The sequence below is a fragment of the Onychomys torridus genome, chromosome 22, assembly GCF_903995425.1.
Source record: "Onychomys torridus chromosome 22, mOncTor1.1, whole genome shotgun sequence".
Classification (NCBI taxonomy): Eukaryota; Metazoa; Chordata; class Mammalia; order Rodentia; family Cricetidae; genus Onychomys; species Onychomys torridus.
Window position 1 is genome coordinate 19,171,473 of NC_050464.1, and position 23,973 is coordinate 19,195,445.

A 23,973-nucleotide genomic window follows, 5' to 3' on the forward strand; every position below is an offset into this window, starting at 1 on the left:
CGCGAGATCAAACGTAACACATCCTTGCCCAGTTAAAAGAATATTCCAGAAGGGGACAGCCCACTATGTCCACTCACCCTGTCCCCGCTCTGTGCAGACATCACGGGCCCCATCATCCTTCAAACCTACCGTGCCATTGCTGACTATGAGAAGAGTTCACGCACGGAGATGACCGTGGCTACTGGAGACGTGGTGGACGTCGTGGAGAAAAGCGAGAGCGGTCAGGCTCCCCCCCCCCCCAGCCTGGGGTGACAGAGCCTTGAACTCCATGCAGGGGCTCTACCAGCCTTTGGCCTCCACCTCAGGCCTATCCCCTGCCTGGATTGCAATTAGGAGTGCCGTGCTACCTGCTCGTTGCAGAGGGCTCTGAGCTCATACTCCCAGGGTGGGATTCGGGGGTGGAGTCTGGGGACATGATGAGCATTGGGCATTCCCTTCTCTGAATCCTCACCACCCTTGTGGCTGAAGAAAGCTGCCAAGCACCACCCCTCGCTTACCTCTCTGTGCTCTTGACATAGGCTGGTGGTTTTGCCAGATGAAGACAAAGAGAGGCTGGGTCCCTGCATCCTACCTGGAGCCCCTTGACAGTCCCGATGAGGCAGAGGACCCGGATCCTGACTACGCAGGTGCTTCCTGCCCTCTGAGGCAATATGGGGTGTGGGATGAAGGAGAGGAAGGGGACACAAAGAAGCCAGTATTCCTCCGTTATTTTTAGCTTGGAGACCTGGGTAGATGGTGATACTGTTAGAAAAATAGGATGCACCGGGCAGTGATGGTGCACACCTTTAATCCCAGCACCTGGGAGGCAGAGGCAGGAGGATCTCTGTGAGTTCGAGGCCAGCCTAGGCTACCAAGTGAGTTCCAGGACAGGCACCAAAACTACACAGAGAAACCCTGTCTCGAAGAAAAAAAAAAAACCAAAAAAGCAAAGAAAAGAAAAATAGGAGGCAGAGAGAGGGACAGGGAGGAGAAGATAGTGAGGATCCTGTGAGCAGCATGGAGCCTGGTACAAGGGAGAGGGAGCAGAAAGCTGAGCTGACTGAGGCTGGAAAGGGGGGCTTCCTGGAGGTAGCCTCATCATCGATGCCCAAGGGGGAAACTGGCAGCTCCAGGGTTTGAATGGTCTGCACTGAGTTGAGCAATTCCGGGGGTTGGGAATTTAGCTCAGTGGTAGAGCGCTTGCCTAGCAAGCACAAGGCCCTGGGTTCGGTCCTCAGATCCGGCAAAAAAAAAAAAAAAAAAAGATTGAGCAATTCCACGTGGGTGTGATGGGGCACGTCACCTCACTCCTGTCACCTCAGCTACTCAGGACCTCAGACAGGAGGTGCTCAAGTCTAAGGTTGCATAGGCAGGCTGCAGAGCATGACCCAGTCAGCAAAATGGAGACACCCTGCTACAAAAATGGTGTGTGTGTGTGTGTGTGTGTGTGTGTGTGTGTGTGTGTGTGTGTTTCTAGTTTTCTTTTCTTCCTTTTTCTTTCTTTTTTTATTTTTGTTTTTGTTTTTTGAGACAGGGTTTCTCAGTGTAGCTTTGCACCTTTCCTGGATCTCACTCTGTGGCCCAGGCTGGCCTTGAACTCACAGAGATCCGCCTGGCTCTGCCTCCCCGAGTGCTGGGGATTAAAGGTGTGTGCCTGCCTCTAGTTTGCTTCCTATTGCTGTGATCATCACTATGACTAAAAGCAGGCTGGGGAAGTAAAGGGTTTATTTCCCTTACACTTCCGGGTCACAGTCCGTCACTGAGGGACGTCAGGCAGGAACTCAAGCAGGGCAGGAACCTGGAAGCAGGAGCTCGGGTAGAGGCCGTGGAGGGGTGCTGCTTATTAGCTTGCTCATTTTGCTTTCTTATACAATCCAGGGCCACCTGTCCAGGGGTGTCACTGCCCACAGTGGGCTGAGTCTACTCACATCTACCACTAGTCAAGAAAATGTCCCATAGACTTACCTACAACCCATTCTGATGGAACCCCAAGAGAGGTTCCCACTTCCCAGATGACAGCTTGTGACAAAACACCTAACCAGTGTGCCTACCCACAACACACACAACACACACACACACACACACACACACAATGTTGTGAGTGTAGCCTGGTAGTAGAGCACCTGCCTAGAATCCCCCAGTGAGGGGCTGGGGTGTGGCTCAGTGGTAGAGCCCCTGCCTAGAATCCCCCAGTGAGGGGCTGGGGTGTGGCTCAGTGGTAGAGCCCCTGCCTAGAATCCCCCAGTGAGGGGCTGGGGTGTGGCTCAGTGGTAGAGCCCCTGCCTAGAATCCCCCAGTGAGGGGCTGGGGTGTGACTCAGTGGTAAAGCACCAGCCTAGAATCCCCCAGTGAGGGGCTGGGGTGTGGCTCAGTGGTAGAGCCCCTGCCTAGAATTCCCCAGTGAGGGGCATGTTTAACACGGTTCAGCAGTAAAGTTCTTTCACTGCATGTAGCAAACCCTTGGTCCCATCCTTATATCGTTTAAAATAAAAATCTCTAAAAACCCAGAGAAGGAACTCAAAGAGGAATAGATCTGAGGAGGGACTTGTGTGTCTGTGGTGGTTGCTGGACAGTTGGAGGAAGCCCAGCTCCTAGGGAGGAGGGAGGAGAATGCTGGGCGCTGAGTAGACAGACTCTCACCTCACTGGGTGCTCCCTCCGTGGACCAGGTGAGCCCTATGTAACCATCAAAGCCTACACTGCTATGGAAGAGGATGAAGTGTCCCTGTCCGAGGGTGAAGCCATCGAGGTCATTCATAAGCTCCTGGATGGCTGGTGGGTGGTCAGGTAAGAGAGCCCTTCCCCCTGCATACGTCCACCTGGGTGGGCTCTGAGCAGACTTGGCTGTGTGATTCTGGAGCTTTCCTCTCCAGGACCTTCCGAAATCAAACAAACAAAACCAAAAAGCAAACAAGAAGGAAAATGACATGGAGACTCAAGACAGGGTTTCTCTCTGTAGTTTTGGTGCCTGTCCTGGATCTCACTCTGTAGACCAGGCTGGCCTCAAACTCACAGAGATCCACCTGGCTCTGCCTCCCGAGTGCTGGGATTAAAGGCGTGCGCCACCACCGCCCAGCCAACATGGAGACTCTTAAAAGTGTCCACAGCACACACATCTAACTTCCTCCCCCTGCCCAGACTTGGAAGGGAGGGCTGGGGATGGGGGAGGCTTGTGTTGCTACAGATGAGGGAACAGGCTGGCCTTTTGGGTGTGGATGTTTGAAATCTCTTAGCCTGCATTGGTCCCCCTGGTTGAGGCACCCTGAAGCCCTCCAGCTTTGTGCACACCCCCCTCATGACTGCCTGAGCCTCCAGTGTGGTCGTCTTGCAGGAAAGGGGATGTCACCGGCTACTTCCCATCCATATATCTGCAAAAGGCTGGGGAGGAGATAACCCAGGCCCAGAGGCAGATCCGAGGCCGCGGGGCACCACCGCGCAGGTGAGAGAGGGGCCCCCGCAATGGGCAGGCCTGAGGGAGACCTGAGGGAGGGTCATAGGTTCCTGGCAGGGTAGGTACCTACGAAGTTTAGGGCTGTGTCTTCGGTGTTGCTAGATGTGGCAGACACAGGGATGGAGGGGAAGGCTAGAAGGGAAGGAAGAGGAACAGAGAGAGAGGAGCCCGTGATGCTTAGAGTCCTTTGGGATGGTCCGTGAGGTCGGGGCAGTCTCAGAGTAAGGACATGTTGATGGCCAGAGCCGGCATGGAAAACAGGCCCGGGCTCTGAAACAGGATAAGGTCTGTGACCCCCCAGTTCTTGCAGTTCCTCCTGCCTGCACCCCACTTGCTAAAAATAGGCTTAGGACCTGAGAGGGTGCCACAGTCCCTCTGCACCCACTGGCAGAAGCCAGACTTAGGATTTCAGGGTGCCACCGTCTCTCCGCACTCTACTTTTTCTCAAGCCAGGCTTGGGGTCCCAGGGGCGTCCACTCCGTGTCCCGGGGGGACAGGGACTCCGGGGTGCTGACATCTCCATCTTGCTGGGCCAGGTCGACCATCCGCAACGCGCAGAGTATCCACCAGCGTTCTCGGAAGCGCCTCAGCCAGGACGCTTATCGCCGCAACAGCGTCCGATTCCAGCAGCAGCGCCGTCGCCCGGCGCAACCCCGGCCGCAGAGCGCAGCAGGCGCCAAGAGTGAGAGCCAGAGGGGGCGGGGCCAGAGCTGGGGGCGGAGCTAACTCCTAAGGGCCCCGGGTGCAAGGGGCGGGACAAGACCAAGACGGGTGGCACAAAGTGGGAGGTCGGGGGAGATCCGGACTAGAAAATAAGTGTAGCTTAGGGTTAGGAGGCGGACCCTCATGGTCCCGACCTTCCTTTGCAGACAATACGCCGACCCCGAACACCAAGGCGCAGCCCGCCGTGCCCCCGCGTCCCAGCGCCGACCTCATCCTGCACCGGTGCACAGAGAGCACCAAGCGGAAGCTGGCGTCTGCTGTGTGAGGGCGCGTGGCCGTCAGAAGGCGTCCCATCCCTATCCCTGTATGTACTTGTATATAGCCTAGGGTCAGAGGTTCCTCCCTTGCCATAATAAATGTTGTTTGGAGTGGACTGAGACTTTGCAGCGAAGGACAGGGCTGGGCTTTGCTCCAAGGATGTTGATAAGATGGGAGGGGACAGTGAGCGCTGCGGGGGGCCGGGGGGAGTTTGCAGGAACGGAGAAAGGTCCCGTTGCATGTTACTTTAGTCTTGGCTAAGAGCAAGTTTGCAGAAGGAAGGCCAAGTGCATTAGTAAGACAGTTCTCAACCTGTGGGTCAAGACCCTTCCTTACAAAGGGGTCGCCTAAGGCCGTGGGAAAAATCAGATATGTACATTATGATTCATAACAGTAGCAAAATGACATTTATGAAGTAGTTATGGAAATAATTTTATAGTTGGGGGGTCACCACAACATGAGGAACTCTTCAAGGGTCGCAGCATTAGGCAGGCTGAGAAGTACTGCCCTACAGGAAGTGCCCAGCTGGTAGAGTGCTTGACTAGCATGCACCCAGGGCCTGGCTTCCATTCCCTGCACCCCATAATCGAGTGTATCAGCGTCCCAGCATCTGGGAGGAACTCAGGCTCATGTCTGTAAATTCAGAACCAAGAGGCAAGAGAAGGGCTGTTAGGTTCAAGGTCGGCCTGGGCCATGGAGTGAATTTGAGATCGTGTTGAGCCAAAATGCAATCTTGGCATCATAGTGGGTCCTAGGGGGTTATGACGGAAAGCAGCAGTCATTAGTGGACAGTGCCCACCACTTTCGTGTTCTAAGACCTTGAGAATGGTTCCCTCCCCAAAGGTAAGGAAATGGTGCTGGCTAATCAAGCTGGAGTTATCTGAAAGGAGGGAACCTCAATGGAGACAATGCCTCCATGGGGCAGAAGAGATGGCTCAGCGGGTAAGAGCTGAGCCGCTTTTCGGAGGACTCAGGTTCAACTCCCAGCATCCCCATGACAGCTCACACCTGTCTGTAACTCCAGTTCCAGGGGATCTGACACCCTTACACAGACATATATGTAGGCAAAGCACCAATGAACATAAAATAAAAATAAATACACATTTAAAACTATTAGGGGTTGGGGATTTAGCTCAGTGGAAGAGTGCTTGCCTAGCAAGCACAAAAGAGGAAATGCCTCCATAAGATCCAGCTGTAAATCTGGGTGTGGTGGCGCACGCCTTTAATACCAGCACTTGAGAGGCAGGAGGTGGATTTCTGTGAGTTCAAGGCCAGCCTGGTCTACAAAGCAAGTTCTAGGACAGCTAGAACTAGAGAGAAACCCTGTCCTGAAAGAAAACAAAAAGAAAAAAAATCAAGCTGTAAGGCATTTTCTTAATTAGTGATTGATGTGGGAGGGCCCAGCCCATAGTACGTGGGGCCATCATCCTTGGGCTGGTGGTCCTGTGTTCTATAAGAAAACAGGCTAAGCAAGCCACAAGGAGCAAGCCGGTCAGCAGCACCCCTCCATGGCCTCTGCATCAGCTCCTGCCTCCAGGTTCCTGCCCTGACTTCTTTTGATGGTGAACAGTGACGTGGAAGTGTAAGCCAAACAAACCCTTTCCAACCTGCTTTTGGTCATGGTGTTTTGTCACGGCAATGGAAACCTTAACTAAGACAGAAACCAAGATTCAGAATGGAGCCACACATCTTGCAAAAAAAGACAATGTTCCTAACAGGGTCTGGTGGTGCAGGCCTGTCATCTCTGCTGCTCAGGAGGCTGACACAGGACGACCACAAATTCCAGGACAGCTTGAACAACTCAGGGAGAATCTATTTCAAAATAAGGGGCTGGGGATGAGGATCAGTGGTAAAGCCCCTGCCTAGAATCCCCCAGTGAGGGGCTGGGGTGTGGCTCAGTGGTAGAGCACCTGCCTAGAATCCCCCAGTGAGGGGCTGGGGTGTGGCTCAGTGGTAGAGCACCTGCCTAGAATCCCCCAGTGAGGGGCTGGGGCGTGGCTCAGTGGTAGAGCACCTGCCTAGAATCCCCCAGTGAGGGGCTGGGGTATGGTTCAGTGGAAGAGCCCCTGCCTAGCACACATGAAGCCTAGAGTTTAGTCCCCCAGACAACGGTTTTGGGTTTTTTTTTTTTTTTTTTTTTTTTTTTTTGTGTGTGTGTGTGTGTGTATGTGTCTTTTTGTTTGTTTGTTTTTGGTCATGAAGGTCTCAAATGGTTGGCCGGGGCTAAGCGAACATGGACTATGCTGGTCCCTGCAGAGATGTGTGAAAACTAACCAGTGTACGGATGATTTGGGACAATAATTCAATCATCAGAGAATTGAGAGGCCTGAGGAAGCTCCTGGAGCACACTGGGTGGAGATTTTACAGTCTGCCCACTGAGAAAGCTAGGCACTGAGCACTGTCACACAAAACTGGAAGAGTTAGGCCCTGCCCCAGCTCCACCCTCGTTTATTCATGCTCACAACTGTTTAATGCAACATAAGCCCCGTGGTGGTGCACACCCTTAGCCCAAGCACTCCAGAGGCAGAGGCAGAGGCAGGTGGATCTATCTCTGTGAGTTCGAGGCCAGCCTGGTCTACAGAGCGAGATCCAGGACAGGCTCCAAAACTACAAGGAAACCCTGTCTTGAAAAACAAACAAAAACAAACAACAAACAATCAAAAAGACTCAAGATCAGCTCCCAAGACCTACATCAAAGCTGACAACTATCTGCAACTCCAGTTCCAGGGCACCAGACGCCCTCTTCTGACTTCCAAGGGCTATTGCACACACACATGTGCTGCACATACACACACTCAGGGACACGCATATACACATAAATATATTTTAAAAATGCAAACCCAAATAAATACAACATGAAATGCTTTCCTCACTTTTCTTCTTGGAAAACAGGCACACACACACACACACACCCCATTTGTTTTTCTCTATTTCTGATCTTGCCGATGTTGTAACAGCCTTGGCAACTCCTGCCATGTGCTGACCAGGGAGGCAGCCCAAAGGCCTGTGTGTGCAGGGAAGCTTTAGAGAGCGCAAGGACGTCATGCCCATGGTCGCCAGCTAGGCAGGCTGCTGAGCATCAGTCTCCCTGAGTGCACACACTGTGCTGGGCTTACTTCAGTGTCTTTGAGTCTCCCCAGAGACAAGGAGTCCACAGCCCAGGAAAGTTTCCATAGGGTAAATCCATCAGGGAGGGGGCAGAGGCCACTTAGGACCTTACCAGCTTGGGCCTATGGTTTTTTGGACCACAATTTCTGTCTCTCTGAAGACAGGATTTCTCTGTTTAGCCCTGGCTGTCCTCACTCAGTAGACCAAACTGGCCTCAAACTCAGAAAGCTACCTGCCTTTTCTTAATGATTACTGGGATTAAGGGTGTGTGCCACCACCATGCCTGGCTAGCTGGACCACATTTTATGGTGTGTGAACTGGATTCACTCTCATTAGATGGGTGTGTCCTTCTGGGTTGAATTTGTCTGGGCCTCTTTTTTTTTGAGCTGAGGATCAAACCCAGGGCCTTGTGCTTGCCAGGCAAGCGCTCTACCACTGAGCTAAATCCCCAACCCTGTCTGGGCCTCTTTAAGCCCCATGCTTTGACTGATGGACATCAATGCCTGGTCTCAAGAAATAGCAGCACATCAAAGACCAGTCTCCGTTGGGCGGTCGTGGCACACGCCTTTAATCCCAGCACTTGGGAGGCAGAGCCAGGCGGATCTCTGTGAGTTCGAGGCCAGCCTGGTCTACCAAGTGAGTTCCAGGAAAGGCACAAAGCTACACAGAGAAACCCTGTCTCCAAAAAAAAAAAAAAAAAAAAAAAAAAAAGAACCAGTCTCCAGGCCAATTCCCTCCTCATTGATCTGGCCATACAACTCCGCAGACATCTCATTGCCATGGTTACTGAAGAACACTCCCACATAGTCCATCCTCTTCCACAGTGGCAGTGCTTGTCAGCCCCCACAGGGTCCCAAGTCACACTACAGGGTAAAAGATTCTGGAGCATTCCTGCAATCCCAGATCTCCTCCATCCCCCCGCTCCCCCAGACACGGTTTCTCTGTGTAGCTTTAGGGCCTGTCCTGGATCTCGCTCTGTAGACCAGGCTGGCCTCGAACTCACAGAGATCCGCCTGGCTCTGTCTCTGAGTGCTGGGATTAAAGGCGTGCGCCACCACCGCCTGGCTTGTAATCCCAGATCTTTTAAGGCTAAATCAGCCTGGTCTGCATAATAAAAATTCTGTCGAGGAGGAGGAGGGAGAAGGGCAGAGAAAGGATGGAGGAAGAGTGAGGAAGAGGAGGGGAGAGGAAGGAGATGGCAGGCAGCCTTTAAGCCTCCACTTACCTGTTAAACCCTGTGTTAGTTACTCTCATTTTCTCCCTCCTGACAGGTCTAGCTCCAGGCACACAGCTCAGGAATTGTAGAATACAGGACAGTATCTCTAGACAATCGTCCTTAAATTCGAAAGGTTAGTAGACCACAGGCCACAAGCTGGTAAAATGTCTGTGCGTACACCCCTCAGCACACACACGCGCACACGCGCACACACACACACACACACACACACACACACACACACGCACATCTTTCACAGTGGGTTTATTGAAGACTGCATTATGAACAACACAGGTCAGTCAGGAACAAGAGGCACCAACCACGGACAATACTTCCGTTATGCCTTTTACTGAACTATAGCCAGGCATCAAATGTCATCCAAACAGGTGTGATATGCAAATTAGGATCCCAATTAGGACTTTTCTTTTAGTAAACCAAGAGGTTTAATAGTCTGCCGTTCTCGGGGTTGAAGATTTAGCTCAGTGGTAGAGAGCTTGCCCAAGGCCCTGGGTTCGGTCCTCAGCTCCAAACAAACAAACAAACAAACAAACAAACAAACAAACAAAAAGTCTGCTGTTCTCATCTCACAACCTATTAGGACTGGAACATTCTAGGTCTCCACACAATTTCCATTCCTTCCTTTTCTCTTCCAGCACTTTCTCTGGGGTCTTGATACTGATACGGAGCCCAGGCTGACCTCAAACTCTGGCTCAGATCCTCCTGCCTTAGCCTTCCCAGTATTGGGGCTTCAGGCTCCAGCCTTCTCCTCCCTCACGTCGCTGCCTGGAGCGCCGAGCCCCACTGCGCCTCCGTCTTGCTTAGCTTCATGATGGAGAAGAGCTGCTCGCAGATGTGGGTGCTGCTGAACATGGACAGCATCTTGGCACAGTGGCTCCTGTACTTGGGGTAGCTGCTCCAGAGGTGCTTGTAGAAGTCTGGGACGCCCAACTTGTCGTACTTGGTCCTCAGCACCGTGTTGCACTGGAGGTCGATCACCTCCATCTGGAGCTCCTCGCTCACGCTGTCAATCTTGGTGGAGAATGGGGAGCTGAACAGGGTGAGCTCGTTTTCCCAGGCCTTGAAGTCCGACAGCCGCTTCTGGAACTCAGCTTTGAGTTCCACGATCTTGGGGATGTAGTTGAGCCCGTCACTCTCGCTCCGAGAAACCGATTTCAGCGTGGGGAAGTGGGCCAGGTTGTTTCTGGCCAGGTGCGTCTCCCAGAGGCACAGCTTTGCCAGGAAGGCCCGGATGAAGTCGTACATCTGTATCACGATCTGCGAATGGCCTTGGAGGGAGGCGTCCAGCGTGTTGAGATGCGTCGTCATGTCCACTAGGAAGGCCAAGTCCAGGATCCAGTCCCGGGAGCTGAGCTGGGGCATGGGTTTGCCCCGGGAAGACATGAACAAGTCGATTTCCTCCAGGGATTCGAAGAACCTCCTGAGGACCAGCCCCCGGCCCAGCCACTTGAGCGCCGTGTGGTACAGCAGGCTGCCATACTGGGTGTCCAGCTCGTAGAGCAGTGTCGTGAAGTCACCGTGGTTCAAGCCACGGGAGCAGATGCTGTTCACCGAGTCCACCACCACGTCCATGACGTGGCCCATCCTTAACTTCTGGGCGCACAGCCACTCGGGGTGAATGATACAGCGCACGGACTTGAGGTCAGCTCCCTTGCAACATGAGGCCACCCTGGCTCTGAGCTTCGTCACCAGCCCACTGTGGGCATCCACCATGGCCGGGGTGCCAGTGGAGGCCACGCTCACCAGCTTGGACCACTCAATACTAAATTTCTTGAGGCACTTTTCTACGTGCAGGAATATCTCATTCCCGGACTGGGCGCCCGTCATGGGCACCGTGTCCAAAAGCTCCTCGGACACGTCAAAGTTGTCATCGACGCCGCGGATGAAGATGGCCAGCTGGGTGGTGTCGTTGATATCCGTGATCTCATCGATGGCAATGGAGTACGCCACAAACGACTGGATCTTCTGTCGCAACTTCTTCCGCAAGTTCACAGTCAGGTCTTCCACGGGCTGCGTCACGGTGTTCACGGGTGGGCTTGCGTTGGAGAGTGGTTGCTCGGGGCACACGACGTCCGAGGGCCCCAGGAGGTACTTGCGCAGCCCCCTTTTCAGTTCTCGAAGCTTCTCGTCCCGCGCTGGCCCCGAGTACTGGTCATAGTGCCGGCTGTGGTTGGTCTGGTAGTGACGACGCAGGTTGTACTCCTTGGACACCGACATGTTCTGCTTGCAGATCAGACACGTGGGGATGTTCTGCACCTCCACGAAGAAATAGGCTCGCTCCCACTTTTCTTGAAACACCCGGCCCTCCAGGTCAATCTTCCGCTTTCCCACTTTACAGAGACATGGAATGGTGGTTTTGCGACTCCCTAGCTTTCCCTGTTTTATTGTATTTTTCAGAGAGGGTCTCCTGATACCTCCCGCAGCTGGCCTCAAACTCACTAGCTAGCCAACCTTGAATTTTTTTTTTTTAAGATTTATTTATTTATTATGTACACAGAAGAGGGCGCCAGATCTCATTACAGATGGCTGTGAGCCACCATGTGGTTGCTGGGAATTGAACTCAGGACCTCTGGAAGAGCAGTCAGTGCTCTTAACCTCTGAGCCATCTCTCCAGCCCCCAACCTTGAATTTTGATCCCCCTGCCTCCTCCACTTCTCAAATGTGCCACCATGCCCAGCCTCTCTCTGGGTCTCTCTACCTAGCCCTAGCTATCCTGGAACTCACTCTGTAGACCAGGCTGGCTTCAAACTCACAGAGATCCGCCTGCCTCTGCCTCCTGAGTGCTGGGACTAAAGGCCTGAGCCACAACACCTGGCTCTCTCTCAGGCTTTTTTTGAGAGGCTGCCTTACTCTGTAGCTCAGGCTGGCCTTGAACGCCTAGCAGGACTCCTGCCTCAATTTCCTGAGTGCTGTGATCACAGGTGTGTGCCACTTTGCCTAACTTCCAAGAGAGATTAGAAATATTAAAGTAGTTACCAAGCAGAGGAGATACATGACTTAACCTGCTGTAGATCTCAAAAGACCCAGGGTAGACTCAGACCCCCACCTACCTCCTGTGAGTAGTGTGGTTAAGTGTGCATATGTTGGTGGGGTTTGAGTTTGTTTTGGCTTTTTGAGATGTGGCCTCTCTCTGTAGACCAGGCTAGCCTAGAACTCATACAGTTAATTCTCCAGGATCAGCCTCCCTAGTGCCAACATTATAGACTAGACATAGGCCAGCACACCTGGCTATGTGTTGGTGTTTGAAGCCACTATAAAGGTAACACAGATATGAAGATTATCTTAAGAAAACACAGTTGGGCGGGGGCTGCAGAAATGGCTCAGTGGTTAGGAGCACTGGCTGCTCTTCCAAAGGTCCTGAGTTCAATTCCCAGCAATCACATGGTGGCTCACAACCATCCGTAATGAGATCTAGTGCCTTGTTCTGGCCTGCAGGGAGACATGGAGGCAGAATGCTGTATACATAATAAATAAACAAATCTTAAAAAAAAAAAAAAAAGTAGTTGGGAACATTCAAGCCTTAATTCTAGCACTTGGGAGGCAGAGGCAGGTGGATCTCAGTGAGTTCAAGTCCAGCCTGATCTACCGTTTACAGAGTGAGTTCCAGGATAGCCTGGGCTACACAGAGAAACCCTGTCTTGAAAAAGAAAAAAAAAAAAGAAAAGAGAAGAAAATGGGATTGGGGTGTGGTAGAGTGCTTGCCTACTATGTATGAAGCCCTGGCTTGGATATCTAACAACACATAAAACCAGGCATGGTGTCACGAGTCTGTAATCTAGCACTTGGGAGGTGGAAATAGCAGGATTGCTGTGGGTATGAAGCCAGCCTGGACTACAGAGTGAGTTCTAGGCCAGTCTGGGACTGCAGGAATGAGACACTGTCTCAAAACACCAAACAGCTGGGTGTGGTGGTGCATACCTGTATCCCTGATCTCAGGAAGCAGAGGCAGGTGGATCATCGGGGAGTTTCCAGGCCAGCCAGAGCTACACACTGAGACTGTCTAAAACAATTAACAAACACCAACCAAACCAAAGGTAACTAAAATGAAATGTAAGCCAGGGCTGTGGATGTGGAACAGAGGCAGGGTGCTTGCCTAGGACGTGTGAGGCCCTGGGTGTCATCTCCAGCCCCGTAACAAAACAAGCACACTTGAAAGGCCTTGTGCTTTACTGGAAGGCTCCAGGCTGCAGACATGGGACTCTGTCCACAGAGCACCGTGTCCTGCAGTGTTCTGACTTCGTAGAGTACTCACCATTACTAAGTTCAAGTCCAGGAAGTGGTCTGTGGGGAGACACAAGAGAAAGAGGGAAAGCTTGTTTTCATTCTGCCCAGCTAGCTGGCGGTGTCAACTCAATGCTAGGCAAAGTCAGAAGCGAGGCTGAGGGCGCTCATTACCCACAATGCCCAGAGAGATGTTTGCTGCCAAACCTGAGACCTGACTGAGGGGCCCACACGGGAAAAGGGAAGAACTGACCTCCACATGTTGTCCCCACACACGTGCATGATAAAGCCCCTCATAAATAATTGGGTACCATCAAAATTGACACAGCCACCAAAGCCAAAGAGAGGGAAATGCCTTGGAACATCTTGACTCCCAAATGAGGTGCGGCTCCTTCCCACCCAGGAACTCCCCGGCGAGTTCCTGAGCTGTCCACTGGGCAGCTGCCCATCTCCAGCTTCAGCCTCCTGTGGAGCTGGGACTCCTCACCTAATGACGGTGAACTTGATGAAATCCGCGGCATCCAGGATCCTCCTCATGGAGCTGATCTCCAGGTACCCGGGGGCTTTGAACACCACCCCGGGGGGCATGCCGTCGATCACCACGCAGCCCGGGTTGAAGGTGATTTTCCTGTAGGGGACCTTCACAGGAAAGTCCACACCTATGGCCTCCCCTGTGATGAGAGGTGGGGTGTAAACTGGATGAATCTGTGGCTTCCAAAACTCTGCTTTTTGAGTCAGGGTCTATGGTGGCTCAGGCTGGACTTGAATTCATAGCAATCCTCCTGTCTCAGCCTCCCACGTACTTGGATTACATGCCAGGCTGCCCATGCGTTGTCTTTAATGCCAAGATTTGAGCTGGACCTGGAGGCACATGTGGGGGGCCATCCCACCCCCACTTTTCCCCAGGGTACTCTTGAGTGGGAGCAGCAGGAACAATTAGATAGAAGGATAGAGGGGCGAGAAACAGATAGAAGGCACAGCAGAGCCTCAGGAGGGCCAGGATCCTAATCCAGCAGGCCCTGACTGTCTCTGCCCTAGGGTTTTTACTTTTTTAAATTAAAATTTTTTTTAAAAAAAAGATTTAGTTATTATGTATACAGTGTTCTGCCTGCGTGTATGCCTGCAGGCCAGAAGAGGGCACCAGATCTCATTACAGATGGCTGTGAGCCACCATGTGGTTGCTGGGAATTGAACTCAGGACCTCTAGAAGAACAGCCAGTGCTCTTAACTGCTGAACCATCTCTCCAGTCCTATTTTTTATTTTTTTTTAGACAGGATTTCTCCATGTAGTTTTGGTGCCTGTCCTGGATCTCACCCTGTAGACCAGGCTGGCCTCAAACTCACAGAGATCCATCTGCCTGGCTCTGCCTCCCGAGTGCTGGGATTAAAGGCATGTTCCACCACCATCTGGCTTTGCCCTAGGGTTTTTAAAGGCATGCCAAGGGGTGGAGCAAAAGACCTCCCCCCAGCACAGCTAAGTGCAGACCATCTCAGACACTTGGGCCCGTGTCCAATCACCCTGCAGGTAAAGCCACTAGGAAACTTAATGGGCTCCAACAGGCACACACACATAAACTACTTGAGTAGTTGGGAGTAAGATCCCCCAGTCTAAGTGTCGGAAGTCAGCTGGGGCGACAGAAGTGACATGCTGTCGCCAAACCCAGCAGTGACTGAGCTGAGCCCAGTGACACAGGCCTAGAATCCCGGCTACTCAGGAGGCTAAAGCAGGAGCAACAGAAATTCAGGAACTGCTTACTCTGTGGAGACTTTAGAAATACCTGTAACGGCACAGGCCTGTACTTCTGGTACTTTTCAAGGCTGATGCAAGAATGTCTTGACGGAATTCAAGACCAGCCTAGGCTGGATAGCCATATCCTGTCTCAAAAATAAGTACGTAAGAAGAAAAAGTATTTTGGCTAGAGATTAGAACAGGACTAGAGTACTTTCAATGTTCAGTACTTCAAAACGTGGTGGAGCAGGTCGTTTATAAATCTAGAGAGTACAGAACTAGAAAGATGACTCAGCAGTTAAGAGCACTTGATGCTCTTCCAAAAGACTGAGTCTGAGCTGGGCGGTGGTGGCGCATGCCTTTAATCCCAGCACTCGGGAGGCAGAGCCTGGCTGATCTCTGTGAGTTCGAGGCCAGCCTAGTCTACAGAGCTAGATTCAGGAGAGGCGCAAAACTACACAGAGAAAGCTTGTCTTGAGGGAGAAAAAAAAAAGACGGAGTCTGATTCCCATCACCCATGAACTGTGGCTCCCAACCACCTGTAACTCCAGCTCCAAGGGATCTGACACCCTCTTCTGGCCTCCAAGGACATTGCACTCACATGTACATACACCGCCCCCCTCCCCAACACACACACAATTTAACAAATACATATGTTTTGGGTATATAACAAGACAGAAGCTTACCAAATTTTCTGCTGAAGAGGTAGTTCACTTGTTCTCGAAGCTGTTTAATTTTCTCAATGCCTGACAGTCTCTCTTTCTCATTATCTACAAAGAATTTGGAGAAACAAACCAGGCTCATTCACTCATTCATATATTTTTTTTTCCTCCAAGACAGATATTAGCAGAAATGCTTGTTGGCACTTTACCAGCTATGGTGGTTTGAATAGGTAAGGGCCCCAAACACTCATGTGTTTGAATGCTTGGCCTATAGGGAGTGGCACTATTGGGAGGTGTGGCCTTGTTGGAGGAAGTGTGGGCTTTGAGGTCTCCTACGCTCAAGCTATGCCTGGTGTGGTACACAGTCTCCTTCTGCTGCCTGTGGATCAAGATGTCGAACTCTCAGCAACTTCTCCAGCACCACGGCTGCCTGCACGCTGCTGTGATGATAATGGATGAAACCTCTAAACCTGTAAGCCGGCCCCAATTAAATGTCTTCCTTTCTAAGAGTTGCTGTGGTCACGGTGTCTCTTCACAGCAACGGAAACCCCAACTAAGACACCCATCTTGTCATCTGGTTGCCTGAGCACAATAACTGAGCATCTGGGAAATGCACAAAATGGAAGCCATTACAGATGATTGATTTTCCCAATGACAACCCTATAGAGACACAGCCCATATTACTTTAAAGAAATGATTTGTGTCTATGTGTGTGCCGCATGCATGCGCAAGCCGTTTGCTGAGGGTGTGGGATCCCCCAGACTAGAAGGGGTTGAGAGCAGATGTGGGATGGGAACCAAACCAGGTCCTGTGCAAGAGAGGTACTCCCTCTCAGGCCTGAGCTGTCTCCAATCCCTGCTGCTGCTGCCGCTCCTCGGGCATCATCAGTGCTGCAGGAGACCACTGCCTTCAACACTGCAGCACAAGCCTCAGCCCACGCAACATGACAAGAAAAAGAAATGACGCTCGAACGAGAAAGGAATATTTCCAATACTCCAACATTTATTTTTTTCCAGACAGCATTTCTCTCTGTAGCCATTGCTGTCCTGGAACTCACTCTGTAGACCAGGCTGGCCTTGAATTTGAGATCTGACTGCTTCTGCCTTCTGAGTAATGGGATTAAAGGTATGCCCCACCATCCCTGGCTCTTACTTTAAAAAAAATTTTTAAAAGATTGGTGTGGTGGTGCATATCTTTAATCTTGGCACTTGGGAGGCAGAAGCAGGCAGATCTCTGTGAGTTTGAGTTCAGCATGGTCTACAGGGTGATTTCCAAGACAGTCAGGGCTACACAGAGAAAATCTGTCTTGGAAAACCAAAAGATAAAAAAAGAAAAAATGAATTTTAGAAAGATGGTGGGTGGAAGTGTGTCTGGGAACGGCCAGAGAGAAGACTCAGCTGCTAAGAGCATTTGTTGGTCTTGCAGAGGACCGGGTTCCTTTCCCAGCACCCACAACCATTCTTACCCTCATCTGAACTTAAGGAGTGGTGGGCACGCACATGGTGCACATACATTCACACAGGTGAAACTCATACACAGAAAACAAATACAGACAAATTAAAAATAAATGCAATTTTAATGCCAGGTGTGGTAGCTATGCCTTTAATCCCCAAACTCAGGAGGCAGAGGCAGGTGGATCACTCTGAATTCAAGACTAGCCTGGACTACACATGAGACCCTGTTTCAAAAAGGGAAAAAAAAAAGAGCCAATAAATAAATAAATAAATAAATAAATAAATAAATAAATAAATAAAATAAGTTTTTTGTTGTTGTTGTTGTTGTTGTTGTTTTTTGGTTTTTGGTTTTTTGAGACAGGGCTTCTCTGTGTAGTTTTGGTGCCTGTCCTGGATCAATAAAATACTTAGGAAAAAAAAAGCTAATAAATAAGCCAGGTGTGGTGGCACACACACCTTTAATCCCAGCACTTGGAAGGCAGACAGATCTCTGTGAGTTCGAGGCCAGCCTAGTTGACATAGTGAGCTCCAAGACAGCCAGGGCCACACAATACAGTGAAACCCTGTCTAACAACAACAACAACATGAACAAACAAACAAAAGCCAATAAATAAATAAGCAAAATACTCAAAACTTCTGATTTTTACTATTTTTTGGGCAGGGTGTCATGTGGAGAGCAGAGGACCTCTCCTTCTACCCTGTGGGTCCTGGGGAGGAATTTAGATAGTCAGAGGCTTTTACCTGCTGAGAGAGATCATCAGCTCTAAGTTTCTCTAATTTTACCTTTGAGTAACTAAAACAATTGTGTAGCTCAAAATTCAAGAAGTATAAAACAGCGCATTAAAATAATTCTGGGAATAGGGCTAGAGTGCTTACTGCTCTTGCAGAGGACCCAGGTTTAGTTTCCAGCACCCACATGGTGGCTCAGAAGCTCCTGTGACTCCAGTTCCAGGGGATCCGATAACCTGATCTAACTTCCATGGACTCTTACATACATGTAGTGCACACACACATACTCAGGCCCACACACTACACATAGAATAAACATTATGTATACACACACACACACACACACACACACACACACACACACAGAGTAAATTAAATATAACCAGATGTCCCCTGCCCCCACAAGCTCAGTTCCTACTTTGGACTAACCATGTAACTAGACTGCTCTCCTAGTTTCCAGGAGGAGCTTATACACACGTGGAGAAAAGATGATTTATGTGACCAGAAGTCAATACACAGTACCTCCTGAGCCAATTCTGACTTCCTGGGAGCATGAAGCTGACTGTAAGAATGGATTTTCCAGGTAGAACCTGGGCTTGGCTAGGAGAAGCTATACAGATTCGATGTGTGATACCTGCAAGGTGTTAGATGTTCACCAACTCTCACTCTAGTTACAGTGAACCAGGACCACAGCACCAGGAGACTAACACCCATCAGAAAATCGCTAAGACAAAATGGGGACTATAACACAGGGCTGGAGAGACGGCTCATTGGTTAAGATGGCTCATTTGCTAGGTTCAGTTCCCAACACCCACACAAGGCAGCTAGCTCACAACTGGGATCCAATGCCCTCTACTGGCCTCTGCAGGCACTGCACTCACACGAGACACACACACACATACACATAATGAAAGGGAAATAATCTTTTTTTTTGGTTTTTCAAGACAGGGTATCTCTGTGTAGCTTTGTGCCTTTCCTGGAACTCACTCTGTAGCCCAGGCCGGCCTCAAACTCACAGAGATCCTCCTGCCTCTGCCTCCCAAGTGCTGGGATTAAAGGCATGTACCACCACCACCTGGCTAGGAAAATAATCTTTACAAAAAGAAAAATATCTAATCCCAGCACTCGAGAGGCAGAGGCAGGAGGATCTCTGTGATTTTGAGTCCAGCCTGGTCTACAAATTGAGTTCTACGCCAGGCAGTGGTAGTGCATGCCTTTAATCCCAGCACTCGGGAGGCAGAGGCAGGAGGATCTCTGTGAGTTCGATGCCAGCCTGGTCTCCAAAGTGAGTTCCAGGAAAGAAACCCTGTCTCAAAAAACCAGAGTTCTACACCAGCCAGAGCTGTTACATAGAGAAACTCGTCTCAAAAACAAAAGAAGAAAAAAAGAGAGCCAGGCAGTGGTGGTACACGCCTTTAATTCCAGCACTCGGGAGGCAGAGCCAGGTGGATCTCTGTGAGTTCGAGGCCAGCCTGGGCTACCAAGTGAGTTCCAGGAAAAAGGTGCAAAGCTACACAGAGAAACCCTGTCTCAAAAAAAAAAAAAAAAAGAGGAAGAAGGAGGAGGAGGAGGAGGAGGAGGAGGAGGAGGAGGAGAAGAAGAAGAAGAAGAAGAAGAAGAAGAAGAAGAAGAAGAAGAAGAAGAAGAAGAAGAAGAAGAAAGGAAGGAAGGAAGGAAGGAAGGAAGGAAGGAAGGAAGAAAAGAACAATGTGACATAAATGGTGACAGTGACTGGGTGTCCTACCTGGAGCTGCCACCTGTAGGATCCTGAGATCTTCGACGCCTGCTGCAGAGCTTGCAGGGTTGGATGGGTTTGCATTTCCTTAAGAGAGAAGAGTTAGGATGGACAGAAAGTCAGCAAATCTCTACAAAATACCGGTAGTTGATGAGAAGTGCAGATCGGATGCTTTATTTACACCCGAGAACAGTGTGGGGTGGTGGTGGTGGTGGTGGGGATGGCCGACTGTAAAGGTGTTCCAGGCTGCTTCCAGAGGTTTAACTGAGGGAAGCTCCATCCTGATGTTGGGGCTCCACCCCAGGGACTGGGGGCCCAGACTGAATACAAAGGAGAAAGTGAGCTGAGCACCAGCATCCATCTCCCTGCATCCTGACTGTGCATGCCATGTGACCAGCCGCCTCAGGTCCTGGCTGCAGCGCCTTCTACACTATGAAAGACTGTATCCCTTCAAACTGTGAGCCACAAGATATGCTTCCTCCTTTAAGTTGCTGATTTTTTTTTTTTTTTAGAAAAATATGTGTATGAATGTGTGTCTATGTGAGCACAGTGGAGGCCAAAGAGGGCATGAGATGCCCTGAAGCTGGAGTTATAGGCAGATGTGAGCCACTGGACATAGGTGCTGGGAACCAAAGTCAGGTCCTCCGGAAGAGCAACACTCACTCTTAACCGCTGAGCCATCTCTGCAGTCCCTCTAGTCAGGCATTTTGTCACGGCACTGTGACAGTCACTACATGCCAGGTGGATGGATGGCAGGGACTGGTATTACACTTTGCAACCTAACAGGATGACCAAGGAGGGCGGGACTTTACCTGATTCTCACCCGATGCTCCCTGCTGTATTTATTCACTTATTTTGCACATCACAATGAACAACTTTAAAGAGTTGAAAGGCATTACGTCTGTGGAAATATACATGGCTACGGGTCTGGAGTTAACCTCTCTTCCTGTCTTTGCACAGCTGACTTGGAGAGACATTTACTTTCATTGCACACACTGTCCCCTTGGCTTGGAGAACGTATTTTGTTTGTTTTTAGAGGTACCCTGTGATGCCTGCTTTCCAAGCCCCTCTGCTTAAGGCTTCCTTTGACTGAGAGAACTCTGCCTCTTTCCTGTGTTCAGCTCAACAATCAGAGCTAGTTTGGAAACAACCACAGAAAAACCATGTGCAAGGTTCCTCCAGTATCACATCCCTGTATGAGGTCTTCTGAGCGAGTGTCAAGCTAGTCCAATTCTGCGTAATGAAACACATGGTAACATCTTCAAAATGACTGATTCTTGAGGTTCACCCATTAAGGAGACAGTCGCTATCATTAAGTCTTTTCTTCTTCTTTTTTTTCTTTCTTTTTTTTGGGTTTTTCGAGACAGGGTTTCTCTGTAGCTTTGGAGCCTGTCCTGGACTAGCTCTGTAGACCAGGCTGGCCTCGAACTCACAGAGCTCCACCTGCCTCTGCCTCCCGAGTGCTGGGATTACAGGCGTGCGCCACCACCGCCCGGCAAGTCTTTTATTCTTGTCATAAAGGTAAGAGTATCAGGACTAAGGGCTCCAAGTGTTCTTGCTGGTTTTTCACAAATGGAGGGTGAGGACACCACACAGTGACCCCCCCACAAACCAAATCCACAAGTGTTAATTTTAACTATGGTTAAAGAGAGGACTATTAATGATTCATATTGGGGGGGGGCAGAGAGATGGCTCAGTGGGTAAAGGTACTTTTCCTGTAAAGTTGGTGACCTGAGTTTGGTCCCCAGAACCCACATAAAGGTGGAGAGAAGTGACTCCAGAGTTGTCCTATGACCTCCACATGCACAGAGACATGGGTATCTGTCTCAGTTAATTTTCTATTGCTGGGGGTTGGGGATTTAGCTCAGTGGTAGAGCACTTGCCTAGCAAGCACAAGGCCCTGGGTTCGATCATCAGCTCCACATTAAAAAAAAAATTTCTATTGCTGTGATAAGACACTGTTGCCAAGTCAACTTATAGAAGAAAGAGTTTATTGGGCATAGGGTTTCAGAGGGTAAGAATCCATAACCATCATGGCAGGGAGCATGGCAGCAGGCAGGCAGGCATGGTGCTAGAGCAGGAGCTAAGAGCTCACATCTTGATCCACAAGCACAAGGCAGAGAGAACTGGAAATGGTGTGGGCTTTTGAAACCTCAAAGTCCACCCCTTGTGATACACCCCCACCACCCAGGCCACACCTCTTAATCCTTCCTAAACAGTTCCACCAACTAGGGATCAAGGATTCAAACATATGAGCCTGTGGGGGCATTCTAATGTAAATCAACACAGCACCCAACACACGCATGAATGGGAACACACAACACTCTGGCTTCGATCTCCATCCTACAATAATCGTTTCAGAAACAGTGAAAGCCACTCTGATCATGTGACAACCATGGTGTTCCTGGTGACTCACCTTCCATTTTCACATCAGCCTCAGGGTCCTCATTTATCCCTGAAGAGACCAGTGGAGTAGACTCTTGAAAAGAAAAGGTCTAAAATGACATTCATTATTAAGTAACCTCAGGTTCCAACAGTTTACTGTGCCCATCCCACCCCTCACCCAAATCTATCCTCACCCTGAGGTTCTGTTTTGTTTTGAGGCAAGGACTCACTTTATAGCTCAGGATGGCCTCATTTTAGAATTTTTAAAAAAGATTTATTTTATGTATATGAGTATTTGCTTGAATGCTTATATGTGCCTATGTGTGTGCAATTCATGCAGAGGTCAGAAGATGTCAAGATCTCCTGGAATTGGAGTTACAGTTGTAAGCAGCTATGTGACTGATGGGAACTGAACTCAGGTCCTCTGGTAGATTAGCAAGTGTTCATGACTGCTGAGCCAGCTCTCCAGCCCCATGCTTGAAATCTCACATATGTTTTGTACATAGTAAACACACAATGAATTTTAATTTTGTCAGAGATATAATCATCTGGTGGATAATTTCAGGATGGGGGACTTGGCTCAGTTAGTAGAAAGCATGTTCCACCCCTAGCAGTGCGTAAGGATCAGACATTGAAGGTCATCCTTAATTACAAAAAGAAGTCTATGGATAGTCTAGGCTACATCAGACCTGGTCTCCACAAAAGTCAACATCATGACCTCATGTGGAATTCTCCTATAAAGGATGAGGGGACAGATATTTTCACATACTACCAAACAATATCAAACTCTTCACATCCATGGACACTGAGTATTACCAACAACGTAGAGCTGCTCACATCCATGGACACTGAGTATTACCAACAACATAGAGCTGCTCACATCCATGGACACTGAGTATTACCAACAACATACAGCTGCTCACATCCATGGACACTGAGTATTACCAACAATGTAGAGCTGCTCACATCCATGGACACTGAGTATTACCAACAACATAGAGCTGCTCACATCCATGGACATTGAATATTACCAACAACATAGAGCTGCTCACATCCATGGACACTGAGTATTACTAAACAACATAGTGCTGCTCACATCCATGGACACTGAGTCCTCTACCTAGTGCAGTGTGATATCATGTGGTCACAGTACTTCTTAATTTTGTAAGGAATTACTTTGGGGTGGGGAGGGGTTGCTGGAGAGATGACTCAGCTGTTGGTTTTTTTTTTTTTTTTAATTTTTATTGTTTTTGTGTTTATTTATTTATTTATTTATTTTGAGGGGGACAGGGTTTCTCTGTGTAGCTCTGACTGTCCTGGAACTCATGTAGATTCACCTGCCTCTGCCTCCTGAGTTCTAGGATTAAGGTTGTATACCACCCTCCCACCCCTTAATGAGATTGTTGTTCTTACAGAGAATCCAAGTTTGGTTCCCAGCACTCACAACCATCAGAAACTCACACTCCAGGGGATCTGACACCCTAGTCTAGACCCTGTGTATACCTGAACCCAAGTGCATAGACATGTACACACACCACTAAAAATAAAATGAGCCAGGTGGTAGTGGCATATACCTTTGATCCCAGCACTACAGGAGGCAGAGGCAGGTGAATCTACATGAGTTGGGGGGGGGGGGCGGGGGGGGGGGATGGATTTCTGTGAGTTCAAGGACAGCCAAGGCTGAAGCCCTATCTCGAAAACCAAACCAATAAAACCAACATTCTGAATTACTAGGATTTAGGGAAAAAAAGATGTAGGATATAATGGTCCACACATCTAATCCTAGCTCTAAGGAAGCTGAGGCAGAAGGATTTCAAGTTTGAAGCCAGCCTGAAGTGTATGTTCAAAGCCTGTGTTCTGAAAAAAGTCCTTTAATCCCAGCACTTGGGAGGCAGAGGCAGGTGGATCTCTGTAAGTTTGAGGCCAGCCAGGGCTACAGAGTAAGACCTTGTCTCAAAAACACCAAAAATCAAAAACAAAAACAAAAAGAAAAAGGAGGGCCTGGCATGGTGGCACATGACTTTAATCCCAGGACACAGGAGGCAGAGACAGTCAGATCCCTGAGTTTGAGGCAAGCCTGGTCTACAGAGCAAGTTCCAGCACAGCCAGGGATACACAGAGAAACCCTGTCTCAGAGAACAGAGAACAAATAAACAAAAACAAAAAGAAAGAGAGAGAGAGAGACAGAGAGAGACAGAGAGAGAGAGAGAGAGAGAGACAGAGAGAGAGAGAGAGAGACAGAGAGAGAGACAGAGAGAGAGAGAGAGAGAGAAGAGAAGAAAAGAAGGGCGTGGGCTTCTACACCC

General features: G+C 49.7%; 2 protein-coding genes across 8 annotated transcripts in view; one reads left to right on the forward strand and one right to left on the reverse strand.

Moving 5' to 3' along the window:
• Ncf1 (neutrophil cytosolic factor 1) overlaps positions 1 to 4,491 on the forward strand; it is a 5,396-nt gene extending 905 nt beyond the window's left edge. The window contains exons 2-7 of the mRNA XM_036171633.1: positions 98 to 220; positions 519 to 626; positions 2,648 to 2,765; positions 3,310 to 3,417; positions 3,966 to 4,111; positions 4,299 to 4,491. Of these exons, the coding sequence (XP_036027526.1) occupies positions 98 to 220; positions 519 to 626; positions 2,648 to 2,765; positions 3,310 to 3,417; positions 3,966 to 4,111; positions 4,299 to 4,417 (722 nt within the window). The 3' untranslated portion in view covers positions 4,418 to 4,491. The remainder of the gene's footprint in view (positions 1 to 97; positions 221 to 518; positions 627 to 2,647; positions 2,766 to 3,309; positions 3,418 to 3,965; positions 4,112 to 4,298) is intronic.
• Positions 4,492 to 9,254: 4,763 nt separating this feature from the next.
• The window catches only part of LOC118572581 (general transcription factor II-I repeat domain-containing protein 2), a 39,370-nt gene continuing 24,651 nt past the window's right edge, over positions 9,255 to 23,973 (reverse strand). For 4 of the 7 annotated variants that reach the window (XM_036172303.1, XM_036172304.1, XM_036172300.1 and 1 more), the window contains 6 exons: positions 21,699 to 21,761; positions 19,292 to 19,369; positions 15,389 to 15,472; positions 13,461 to 13,644; positions 13,005 to 13,033; positions 9,255 to 11,082 (listed from right to left, as the gene is read on the reverse strand). In XM_036172303.1, coding sequence (XP_036028196.1) covers positions 9,506 to 11,082; positions 13,005 to 13,033; positions 13,461 to 13,644; positions 15,389 to 15,472; positions 19,292 to 19,369; positions 21,699 to 21,761 — 2,015 coding nt within the window. In that variant the 3' untranslated portion in view covers positions 9,255 to 9,505. The remainder of the gene's footprint in view (positions 11,083 to 13,004; positions 13,034 to 13,460; positions 13,645 to 15,388; positions 15,473 to 19,291; positions 19,370 to 21,698; positions 21,762 to 23,973) is intronic. The other 3 variants (XM_036172299.1, XM_036172301.1, XM_036172305.1) reach the window with 3 other exon arrangements.